Source organism: Phyllostomus discolor, chromosome 13 (assembly GCF_004126475.2).
Source record: "Phyllostomus discolor isolate MPI-MPIP mPhyDis1 chromosome 13, mPhyDis1.pri.v3, whole genome shotgun sequence".
Classification (NCBI taxonomy): domain Eukaryota; kingdom Metazoa; phylum Chordata; class Mammalia; order Chiroptera; family Phyllostomidae; genus Phyllostomus; species Phyllostomus discolor.
The window spans coordinates 58,275,615-58,288,105 of NC_040915.2; the positions used below are offsets into that span (position 1 = coordinate 58,275,615).

The following is a 12,491-nucleotide window of genomic DNA, read 5'->3' on the forward strand; positions in this document are numbered from 1 at the left end:
GGCAGAGTCTATGTGGCCTTTTGTTTGTTTTGTTTTGTTTTTCAAATCATTGAGCCTGCTGTAGGAGAGCAAAATGCTTCTTTCAGAATTCCGAGCAATTTTCCTCCCAAGGTCCATTTGGTAATATCTGGAGACATTTTCAGTCGTCCCACCTGAGGTTGGGGAAGGGATAAGAGGGGGGTTACTGGCGTCTAGTGGGTAGAAGCTAGGGATGCTGCTCTGTGTCCTACACAGGACAGCCCCCCACAACAGATGTATCTGTCCCTGAGAGGCAATAATGTCAAGGTTGAGATGCTCTGTCTTAGAAGGAGTAATTTTTACATTAACTAACAAAATATCTGGTAGTATAAGGCTCCATTTTGGAAGTACCCAAGTACTCCTTGTCCCGTGTAAGAGGGACTCGGAGCCTCATAGTTTTCCAGGAATGCTTTGGGAAGCTTACCATTCTCCCCAGATATTTGCTGTGGGGTAGGGCCTTTCCAGGTGGGCAGGTCATAGTGCTGCCCTCTGGGACCTATAAAGGGAGTGAGGCGATACAACACCAAAATCCGGCAGCTCCCAGGAGAGGGTCATAGAGGTCCAAAGCGGAGGGAAAGATGGCTTCTGTTTGGGGGCTGAGGAAGAGCAATGCAGGAGACAGTTTACTAAGGAAGCCGCCTTTGAAATGGCCCTGGAGACTGATGGGTTTTTAGCCTGTGATTTTAGGGAATGGAATCTCAGGGTAGCGGGGCATGTAGACAGGATTAAACATGCGGGGTTGGGTTTGGCTAGAAATGTACATGTGAGGGAGTCATGGGCGGTACGGTGGGATCATAGGTTGGATCTTCTCTGCAGGACCCTCAGTGTCCCGTGAGTTGGTACTCGTGGGGAGACTGGCAAGGTTTCAGAGTAATGGCGCGATGGGATTAGAAGGTGAAAGTGGAGTGGATCGCAGGTACGGTTTTCAGGGGAGGGCTGCCGTCAGGGGAAGCAGTGAGGAGACCACTAGAGCCCTCTGGGGGCGGAGCAAGTGTGAGCCTGGTGAGAGTGGTGGACCGGCCCGTGAGTGGGCACAGGGGACGCCTCGGGACGGGGCCTCTCTTTAGAGTGAAGCTGGAGGAGGGAGCTATCAGACCCCCGAGGTCCAAGCCTGGGCAGTTGGCAGACTGAGCGTACCACCCATGGACACTGGGAAGGAGGACTGGGTGGGAAAGGGTGAGCCATGGTGAGCGGAGGGCGCCTGCTGCAATACTCACCCATTCGCCTCATTGTGTTCTCTCTCCCTCCTCCCAATCTCACCATAAGGAATAGTTCAACTTTTTTACTTTCTGTGAAAGTTTTCCTTTAGTGTAAACCTTGTGGTTTGAGTCAGGTGCTGGAGCGATTTCTCTGACCCGGGGATTTGCTGTGAATGGGGGCCTGTCGGCCGTGGTGTGGAGCACAGGGATTCCCATTGCTCTGGTAGAAGAGAGCACGCCTCGTCTGGGAACAGCCCCTGGATCCCTTTAGCTCTTGCTCCAGGGACCAGCGAGGACTGGGAGCGAGAGAGGAAGGAAAAGGACCACAAATGTAAATGGTCTTAAAGAATGTGTTGGGGGTGTTAATTTTGAAATCTCCTACAGGTATCTGTGGACCAGACAGCCGTCCCGGTACTGGACGGCACCAGTTTGGGGGTAAGCACAGGCCAATCCGTGGACAGAGGCAACAGCCAGACCTTCGGGAACTCCCAAAACTTGGGGGAACAGGGCTTCACCTCCACAAACCCCAGTGACAGCAGGTGAGATTTGGAACGGCCACCCTGGTCCCTGAGGCAGTGGGGACCATCTAATCTCAGAGGCTGCGGGGGCTTGGAGTCCAGGGTACTGGCTCTGCTGAGAGCGATGACTGGCAGCCCGTGCCAGCCAGTTCCTACCAGTACCTGTTTGCTGGGGCTCGTGATCTGTGCCCTGCAAGTCCTCACAGAACAGCTGAGAAGCCCCCACAGAGGCACAGGACAGTCAGTCACCACACCGGGGTGGGTTTTGGGAAGGGGGTCCAGACCCAGTCTGTCCTGCTCCGCATGGCACCCGTGGCAGGAGGCCTTGCGTGTGACAGCGCACAGTCAGTACATGCCACTTGAGGAAATGAGCAAATAGTGAATGAATGAGTAGTGAATGCCACACTGTTCCTATTTCTGAGTATCCGAAGGAAAAAGAAGCTACTTGGGCCTAATTGCTTTTTTTTTTTTTTATTGATTTTTAGAAAAAGACAGAGGTAGAGAGAGAAACATCAATTTGTTGTTCCGTCTGGTTATGCATTTAATGGTCAATTCCTGTATGTGCCCCGACTGGGGATTGAACCTGCAACCCTGGTATATCTGGATGATGCTCTAACCAACTGAGCTACTTGGCCAGGGCAGTGCCCCAGCTCTTCGTGCTGTGAACAAATCTGAGAAACTTCTTTTTTTTTCCCTTTATTTTATAATTGCTTTATAATAATCTGCCCAGTCTATTTTGTTGCCTCACTGTCCTGACTGAGCAGCCCTCGGCTAAGTGGTCTGAGGAATTTGACTTTTACATCGCTCCACCCGAGAGCAAAAAGGCCTCTGGGGCAGCTTGTCTAGCTGGCCACCGTCATTAGTCACTCTGTTTCCTTTATGTCACACGTTCAGGGCCGGTTTTTCCCATGTCTCATGCACTGCAGCCCATTCACTCTGGCCAGTAGAGGTGATGACCAGTTCAGAGGCACAAACAGGCCTGGACTTCTCTAGACTCTGGCATCTTCCCAGGCTCAAACCCCATCCAGCCTGCTTGACTTTCTGGCTCTGGCCATGGAGGAGATTGGAGAGGCTGCCTTGTTCATAGGAAGGGGGTGCATCTCTCTGTTTCCTCATTGCTTACGAGGGTAGGGTGTCAGTCTTTCTTCTGCTTTTGGAAGAAAAGAGGAACTGGGGGTGTTTAGGCTGGAGACGAGACCAGAAACGACAGGAATCAGATCAATGACTGAAAATTAGAGCAGATTCCATTTCATGATAAAGAGCTTCCTAGCGATTGGTGCTGCCACAGGGAAGTGGGCTGCCTTAGAGGAGCTGAGTTCTGTGCCACTGGAGGTGCCCACACGGACGGGACAGCCTATCCAGACCCTTAGAGTGGGGACCCGGGCACTAGAAGAAAGTTCACTTCCAGGGTCTTTAAAGACTTAACCCTGAGGTTCTGAAATGCTCTGGTGGGTCCTGGGAAGGAAGAGGTTTTCAGGAGCTGGGGAGCTTTTGGGCAGGCCTGGTTTGGTATGGTGGTTCGCCAAGTGTGTCCTGTGCCCAGTGGTCTGGGCTCAGTTGCTGAGTATTAAGCATGTTTCATCATACCCTTGAGAAAGCACTCAGGCAGCAGGTGACAGAAAGCTCTGTGCTCTGGAGTCAGCCAGACCTGGGTTCAAGTCTGGACCCTGATGCTTCCCAGGTCTTGGACCTTCACCGGCTCCTTTAACTTCTGAGTTTCAAAGGGTTGATACTGTCATTATTATGGCTCCTGGTAATGTTTACTGGTTTGGACTTCGTGTGTTTCAGCCCTGTGCTTGCTATTTTACACATGCTAACCTTATAGCAACCCTGAAAGACAGGGGTAGTGTGACCCCCATTTTTCAGATGAGGAAACTGAGGCTGAGAAAAGCTAGGGAGAGGCCCTGCAAACTGGTAGGTTATGGTACTGGGAAGTGCCTCCCAAGTTCTCAGACATTCCCTCACGTTCTCTGGTGAGATTAAACGATACGATGAGGGAAAGGCCTGTGGGGCAAACCCAGGGCAGCCCGGCAGCCCAGGGACAGTCCTTGGAGGTGGTTGGGCCTGAGGCAGGTTATTAAAGGGGGGGGTGCCTATTAAGAATAAGCAAGTGTGGACATGAAACTACTTTGAATTCTTTTTTTTTATGGTATTTCATTGATTATGCTATTACAGTTGTCCCAGTTTCCCCCCTTGGTGCCCCTTCCACTCAGCAGCCCCCACACCACTGTGCATGTCCGTGGGTCATGCATATATGTTCTCCTGCTACTTTACATCCCCATGGCTATTCTGTAGATGTGTCTTAATGTGCGCACTTTGGAAGCAGAACCCCCCTGGGAGATGTCCCCAGGATGGGGCCATCCAGAATTTCCTGGAACGTCTTTAGTGTCAGTACTGTCCAAGTTCCCAGCGCTGTAAGAAGTTTCTAAGATTCGTGCTCTTGACCATGTGTGTGTGCCCTCTTACTTTGCTGACCAGACGCTCTGTGTTACAGCTCTCAGCAGCTGGTGGCAAGCTCCTTGACATCGTCCTCCACCCTGGCGGAGATCCTGGAAGCTATGAAGCACCCCTCGTGAGTGGCTCAGCAAGCTTATAAGTGCCGGGTCAGGGGATCCCGCAGGCGCAGGCCGGGGTGATGCTCGGGCAGTGTGGTTTGGTGGATTCCTACCTGACTTCGTTTGCTCACTAGCTGTGAGACCTTGGGCAAGTCACTTGACCTCTCTGATCTCTGAGACTGTTACCTTGTTTGTATAATGGGATAATAGTGGTTAAGTCACAGGTTTGACAAAAGGATTGACCAGAATAATTATGTAAATTACCTAGTATAAAACCAGACAAATACAGCTGTTCTCTAAAAGTCAGGTCCTTTTTCCTTCCCCTTCTCCTTTTCCCCTATTACACCATTTTTTGTTCCATCAGGGGGACTTCCCTGGGTCTGGAAGTAGTATAGAGAAATTACATGATGGGGATCCTCACTTCAGGTGTTAAGAGCTTTATCACAAGTCCCTTCTTTGCCATCTCTTTCTGCTTGTTGCCACTGCACGCACACACATCTGGCTCGCTGGCCCCCCTGTGTTGGAACTCAGGACAGGAGTCCAGCTGCTCTCTGAACAGAAGGGCCTCTCGCCCTGCTGCTTCATCAGTGCGGAGGTGGTGCACTGGCTGGTGAACAACGTGGAGGGCATCCAGACGCCGGCGATGGCCATCGACATCATGCAGGTGGGACGGCAAGGGCCGGGCCACAGAGCCGTCTGCTCAGGCCCCCATGAGACCAGAGCCTGTCTCTGAGGGAGCCACCCCTCCCAGTGACGAGGTCTGCAGGTCGGGGCGAGGATCTGTTTTTAATACGTGTGAAGACTGTCTGGGATTGATGAAAGATCAGGTCTTGCTTTGAAAGATACGATCCCTTGACTTAAAAATCTGGCAGAATTTATTGTCTGAACTGAAATATTCTGAGGGAGTCTGCACTTTTGAACCTGGAAGGAGTCTCTGTGAAAGATTCCCAGGGAATGCCCTCCCTCTGACCTCAAGCCCCCATTGTCCGTGGCTCACTCAGGATTTGAGGCTGGATTTAAGGCTCTGCCTCAGGGACCTTCTGGCGCCCTGTACTGATCTGTGGGAGCGTTTAAGGCAACAGAGAGAAGATTCTGTGTGTTTTTCATTCATCTCCCACCTCGACCAGCTCCCTAAGGGCAGGGCCACCCCTTTCTATGAGTTTCCGTATCACCAGCATTTGCCATGTTGTTTGGCACAGGGTAGGCACTCGGGGCATGCCTGCCGAACTTATTTACACTGTTCAGACCTGGAATTAAACTCCAGAGGAGAGGGCGAGAGAGGCCAAGTTGGCTGAGCCAGCACACACCATTCTGCCCACAACAAGGCCCCCTGCTGGAAATCACTCCCATTTGCTGAGCAGCTGGGCCGTCATCACTGAACTTTGAAAACAGTAACTGAGTTGAATAAGCATCTTCAGTTCTCTTCTTGAGGGTCTCAGAAGCTGTGTGCATGGCCTTTGCCTGATTACTTCCTATTCCCATCTCCTGGAGAATTGCATTTCCTTGTTCATGAAATCAATGGTACTGCAGCATTAGAGCCACTGAGCTGGAGGGACACACAGGGACATGGATAAATGTCAGAAGCCTGATGTGAATGACAATCCAGTTTACAAAATGGTAATACTGTAACACTCTTTATTTAGAACTTAAAGTCCCATGAAAATACCTCATATTCTTTATCAATATATGTCTATATAATAAAATTATTTAAAACAAGTGTGAGAATAACAGTACACTCACCATTTAATCCTGGAGAGAGGAAGAGGATTGGGACATTGGGGAATCCAGAGAGATTTTTTTTTAAATAACAAGATCTGAAGTCAATATAGAAAAATACTAAATTTGTTGAAGTCGGATGGTGGTATGCCTGGGTTTTCCTTATACTTTTCTGTATGTTTGAAATATTTGATGATACCATAATATGCATTTGTACTTTATAACATAATCTGCACCAGGCATGACATTTAGTGTAGAGCAGTCATGGCTGGTGGGGGTGGAGGGTAAGGTCTCCTCAGTGCCCTTGACATTCTCCTGACTCCAGCGCATACCTGAGGCTGCACCTCTAGGATGTCTCTCTGCAGGAATTTCAGAGTTCCAATGTCTCTCCCTCTAGAAAATGCTGGAAGAGCAGCTCATCACGCACGCGTCTGGTGAAGTCTGGCGGACGTTCATCTACGGCTTCTATTTCTACAAGATAGTCATGGACAAGGAGCCGGAACGAGGTCAGAGATGGGGCAGACGCTGTTGTCCACAGGGGCTGGGGCTTCGCCTGTTGACCTGCTCGTTCAAATGACGCTGCTTCTTGGGCTTTCTGTGTCACTTTGCATTCCACGTTGATGGATCTGTCAACTTCCTTGAGCATTTGTGTTTGCTCTGAGCACAACAGCAGTGACAAGGGTTTCTTGGTGAGAACTGAGTGGATAGGAGATAAACTTAGAAGAGGCCAAGGGACCTAGTGTGAGGAAATTCCAATAGGTCGTGTTTTGGTAGCTGTTTTTCATTGTAGCACCCCACCCTCACCCCACCCCGTGCAGGTGGCTCTGAGTATGACCTAACCGCCTGTAACCTGTAGCAGCACTTTCTACTTGCTGGGCCTGCAGACTGCTTGTCTTCCCCCAGGAAGGCTGTCAAGTCTTGACAGATTTTCCAAGATATATTTTAAGTTGTTTTTTTTTTTTAATGAGAAAAAGTAATCCCCAAGAGGGGAGCGATCTGCAGCAAGGTCGGAGCTGGCTTGCATGGCTCTGGCAGCAGCCAGGGTTCCAGCGGGCGTCTCTAGCCCCCCTGGAACACACAGGGCTGGAAACGACCCCCGTCCTGCAGACGAGTGGCTTCCTGGCCTCTGGGTTTCAGGAGTCCCGCCTCAGATAAAGCAGCCTGTCCCGCTCGCTGTGTCCTCTTATCCAGCGATGGGACAGAAGTGGATCTGTGCAGGCTTCTTCCCTGGCAGCCACTGGTATGCCCGTTGCCACCTCTTCCCTCGAACTCTAAGCCTGACCAGTACCTACCTGTTTTACCTTCAAGTGGAAGAAATCCCAGTTACCATTATAAACTGTGAAATGAAAGGTCTGCAACTGAGACTAAAATGCTTATTTCAGCTGAAGTCAAGTTCACATAACATAAAATCAACCATTTTAAAGCGGACAGTTCAATGGCACTTTTGACATTCACAATGACATACAACCTCCACTCTCTCTAGTTCCTGACCAGTTCCGTCGCTCTGATAGGAAGCCCTGAGCCCAGACTCTTCCTCCCGCACCCCCTGGCCACCACCAATCTGCCGTCCGCCTCTACAGACTGGCCCATTGTAGACATTTCATATAAGTGGCATCATACCATGTGTGGCCTTTTGTGTCTGGCTTCTTTTACTCAGCGTGCTGTTTTCCAGGTTGCTCTAAGAGATAGCATGCATCAGTTAGAAACATAAGCATTCATGCTGAAGGTGCTTTCTCTCCCCTCTGCTTTCCCAGGGCCCATGCAGCAGCCCACCACCTGGCACACAACGGCGGTGGACGACTTCGCCAGCTTCCAGCGCAAGTGGTTTGAGGTGGCCTTTGTGGCTGAAGAGCTCCTACATTCCGAGATTCCTGCCTTCCTCCTGCCCTGGCTGCCCAGCCGGCCAGCTTCCTACGCGAGCAGGCACAGCTCCTTCAGCCGCAGCTTTGGAGGACGGAGCCAGGCAGCTGCGCTTCTAGGTAGGTGCTGACCCAGGTGCAGCCTGGGGATGTGCCGACGGGTGGCTGAGGGAGAGCGGCAGCCAGCCCAGGGAACGATGCCATGGGGACCAGGATTGGAGTCACCATGGCTCAAACTGGCCATTCTGTTTGTCACACTGTCGGCTCCTGTGCTGGCTTCTATTTTCTGAGTGGGTCAAGTTCATTATTGTCCCACCCAACAAACAGTTCTCAAATCAGGACGTGGTGAGAAACCTGCACGAGCAGGAGAGAGTAGACAACGTGCCCACTTTTTCCAAGGGACTTTCAGAATTCTGGAGGTATGAGCAGGTACTCACTGGTGGTTTAACTCCTGTCGAAGGCCTTCCTAAGACGATAGCATCCTAGGACCTCAGAAGAGGGGGGACCTCAGAGGTGGTCCATTGCAAACACTCATGCTGAGCCTGGATCTTCCTCTTCCCTTCCTCCCCAAATGCACTCACCCCATCGAGGGATGTAAACGAGGACTCCTTTCCTCAGTTCTTGCAGCCGTGAGAGGAGGGTGAACACCTGCTTATCGGATGGTGGTGACCTCAGACAGGAAATGGCGAATGGTACTGGCAAGGATGGAATGTGGGGTTGAGATGTGAGCATATTCCAAAAACATGTCCTCTAGGCAAGGCAGCATGAGATTTACCTCAAAGTCAGGTTGAAAGATCCTAGAAACCCTCTGGAAGGGAGGAAGCAAAAGTTAAATAGACCAAACTCCAGTGAAATTCCACCTTCTAGTTAGTTTATAACTGCCCGGCTAATTGGAATGCTTACCTAGCTGGCAGAATGGAAATGTTAAGAGTCCTCACAGTTTCCAGATCCTCACTTGAGTCCAGATGTGGCTTTGACCTTGCCTTATATACCCTCCCCCAGCGTGCCCAGCACTATAAGTGAGAAATGAAGGCGGGTAGAGAGGACAAAACTTTGAGAAGAGCAGATTCTCCTCCCTATTGCATTTCTAACCCTCCACCTCCTTGAAGTCTTTGGGAACAAAGAGGCTACATACTCCCTGTTAGCCTGGGATGCTCACCTCCAGCAACCCAGACCACCAGGGCTTGGTACCAAAGGCCTGTGGGCACCTGAAAGAGCAAGCAGCAAGCTGGTGCACTTTATGCCACAGAAGGGGCTGGCCGCTCATTAGCAGCAGCAGATAAACAGCAGGTCCCCTGATGCCAGTGGAAAACAAAAGCCAATAGTCCAGCAACAAAGGTGGAGTCAGGAAAGCCCATGACAAATATAACAAACCTGAGACCCCATCAGCGCCACGTTCCTCATCTATTTATAGTGCTGGGCCACATGGGGGGAAGCTTGTCAAGAAATTAAGTTTTGCACCGTTTCCCCCCCTAAATCAAGCTTATTTTTAGTAGCTAGGTTTCAAAGCCTGCTTTTTCCTGACAGATAAAAGTTAAGAACTTTCGTCTTTTCCAAGGAGCAAGGAGATAAGCCTGAGCCTTAGATGGTTTTAGATACCTGCTGAAGCGAGAGTTGAAAAGGCAGCCTCCCGCTCTGCAAGGTCACTTGCGGAGACAGAGGCACAATGAGTTGCTTTAAATAAATACTGGGTCGTGCATGGTGATACTTTATTTACCAGAGAGCTGAAGGAAGCAGAAAAGATTTCCGAAGAACCTGAATAAGTGCAGGCGTGAGAGTCCCGCAGGCCCGCCCATGCAGCTGTCCGCTGTGACTGGGCCCTTAAGAGCTGGGTTACAGGTCAGTCTTACCCCCCGGGGTAGGGGCAGGAAACTAGGGGCGCTCGATGGCAGCAAGAGTGCCAATATGTTTTAGAAAACTGTTTTTGCAAACAAATCTGTTAGATTTTGGCTCTTTAGGTCAAGGAGGGGGGTAACTAACAATTACTTAGGAAACTTCCTTTCCTTTAAAGTGTTCGAGGAAAGTGCTTATTCCAATGTGAGTCCCCTCCTGCAGAGTGTGCACAACCATAGGGCAGGGTTTCTGCACCCGGCACTACAGGTGTTTTGGGCCGGATCATTTGTCCTGGTGGGGGCTGTCCTGTGCATTGTAGCATGCCTAGCATCTCAGACCTCTACCCACGAGATGCCAGTGGCACCCCCCACGACCACCCAGTGCGACAAAATGTCTCCAGACATTGCCCAGTGGCCCCAGGGGACTGCAAAATTGCCCCCAGTCGAGAGCTGCTGCCTTTGGAGGGAACCGAAGGATTCCAGTAAGGAGCCAAGATGGATCGGAGAGCTCAGCAAAACCTGAGAGGCCCTGAAGCTAATCAGAAATGTCTCTAAGTGGCTGTTGGGCTGGGAACGTGGGCATCTCCAGAGCGGGGTATGGAAGGAATGCAGAGAGCTGGAGGAGGGTGCCTAGAGACAAGCACTGTCCCCTGCTCTGTCCTGTCCCTGGCTCTTCGTGTGCTTCCCGAGGGGGCGTTTGTGGTGTTGTCACCATTTGTGCCGTAATCCTAGAACATTGCCATGTCGGCCGCTGCACAAGCGGACAGTGACCTCATTTACTCTTCACCTTTGTCCTGGGACCGATGCTATGATTTATGGATTTACGTCTTAGAGTTCATGACACTAAGGCTCAGAGAGGTGAGGTAATTTGCCCAAGGCTCTGCTTCTATTAATTGTTAGAACTGGAGTTTTTTCTCAAGACTGCCTGGTGCTTGAGCCTGAGCCCAAGCCATAGTGTCTTTCGGCCTCAGGAAGACAAAAGTCAAAGCCTGTCAGGACTCCAGATGGTTTGTGTGATGGTCCAGGTCCAGGTGGGGCGGCCGCCCTGAGTGATGAAGGCCGCTCAGATCCCGGCCCCTTGCTACAAAACCATAGCTGTCTTCACAAAACATAGCTTTTGTTCCCCTCTCTGTTCCTCCCCCTGGTCTTTCCAGCGTGCTTCCTCCAGTCCCAGCTCCAGCAGCTCCCACCTCAGCGGCACCTACGACCACCTAGCCAGTTTCCCCACCCACCCCCGGCCTCACTCCCCTCTTTAGACAGCCCAGAGCCATCCGACCTCTCGCCTGCGCTGCCCTTCCCCACCCTCGGCCCCTCCGTGTCACTGAGGAGACTGCAGCATTCGGAAGTAACTCCAGATCCCCCCTGCCCTCTGCCCTCCCCGTAGCCAGGTCTGTCCCCACCGTGGATGAGCCACCCCTGCTCCTCTCTACGGCCAGCATCGCCACTTGTGCACAAGGCCTCACTTCCGCAGCACTCGGGGCTGTACTCCAAAGTCATTGCCACCCCCCCGGACTCTCCTTCTCTCCCAGGGTGTCCTCACCAGTCTACAGGCACTCACGCACCTCTTCCTGTGGGTGACAGCAAAGCAAGACAAAACCGAAGCAGAACAGCTCAGATCAGCTTTCTGGCCATACCCTCTGCTGGAGCAGCGGTTCCCACGATTACCAGCGCCTTCTATGTTGCTCAGTCCCAGTCCTGGGCCTCCTCGCCCTGTCAGCAGCATTTGTCACATACCCTGACTCCTCCTGTAACTGCTCCTTCTACTTGGCTCTAGGACTCTCGGGCTTTCTCCCCCTGTCTTACCAGTCTCCTTTACTGGTTTCTCCTCAGCTCCCTGATCTTAGAACACTGTAGCCCCGGCCCTCTGCCTGGGACCCCACAGCTTCTCATCCAGTCTGCTGGCCTTTATTACGCCTAGGTCTGTCTCTATCCCAGATCACTCCCTCCGGTTAGAGACGCATCCATCCACTCAAAAGACTGAATGTAAAGTGCTTAAACGGAGCTCCTGCTGTCTGCCCTCCCTCCACACACATGCTTCTCCCTTAGTTGTCCCTTGTCCTTCTACAGCCACTTAGGTCAGAAAACTCAGTGCGTGTCACATTCTCTTGCTCTCCTAGCCTACATCCAGTTAATGAGCACATTCTGTTTTTCTTCTATCTGCCTTCAATATAGATCCAAAATTGACACCCCCTTTTTAAATCCTCACCTGAGGATATATTTATTGACTTTAGAGAGAGAGGAAGGGAGAGAGAAAAACATTAATGTGAGAGAGAAACATCAATCAGTTGCCTCTATATGTGCCCCGACCGGGTATCGAACCTGAAAACTTTTGGTGTGTGGGATGACTCTCAACCAACCGAGCCACCCAGGCTTCTTAGCCCTTTCTTGACAGCACACTGGATCTCAGGGTCAGAGAGGGCTCTAGAGTACCACCGCCCAAACGCTGATGCTTGAACATTTTCCATACACTCCTGATAAGTGAGGAGCCAGCTGCTCTTTGAAAATGCCTGCCAACGCGGCACTCACTCCTGAGACCACTTGTTCCATCACTGGGCGGCTCTGGTTGTTACGCTGAGCTTCAGTCCCCTCTCTGATTTCGTGATTTCTCCTATAGGGACCCTGACCCCCTTCCTGGCTCACGAATAGCCCCCTCACTGTGACTCAGCCAGCTGTTCCTCTGGGCTTGCATGTATTAATCGGACTTGCCATACCTCCCTGTCTCAAGGTGAATAAGTCGGTTCTCGTGGAACTCAAGGCGTGATTCCGAGAACTCACGGAAAGCTGCGACTCGGCT

At 51.3% G+C, this 12,491-nt stretch overlaps 1 protein-coding gene across 14 annotated transcripts in view; it reads left to right on the forward strand.

Annotated features, from left to right (window-relative positions):
- The window catches only part of DEPDC5 (DEP domain containing 5, GATOR1 subcomplex subunit), a 92,703-nt gene that overhangs the window by 69,216 nt on the left and 10,996 nt on the right, over positions 1-12,491 (forward strand). For all 14 annotated transcript variants that reach the window (XM_028527497.2, XM_028527493.1, XM_036013686.1 and 11 more), the window contains 5 exons: positions 1,602-1,756; positions 4,230-4,307; positions 4,822-4,954; positions 6,404-6,512; positions 7,761-7,985. In XM_028527497.2, coding sequence (XP_028383298.1) covers positions 1,602-1,756; positions 4,230-4,307; positions 4,822-4,954; positions 6,404-6,512; positions 7,761-7,985 — 700 coding nt within the window. The remainder of the gene's footprint in view (positions 1-1,601; positions 1,757-4,229; positions 4,308-4,821; positions 4,955-6,403; positions 6,513-7,760; positions 7,986-12,491) is intronic.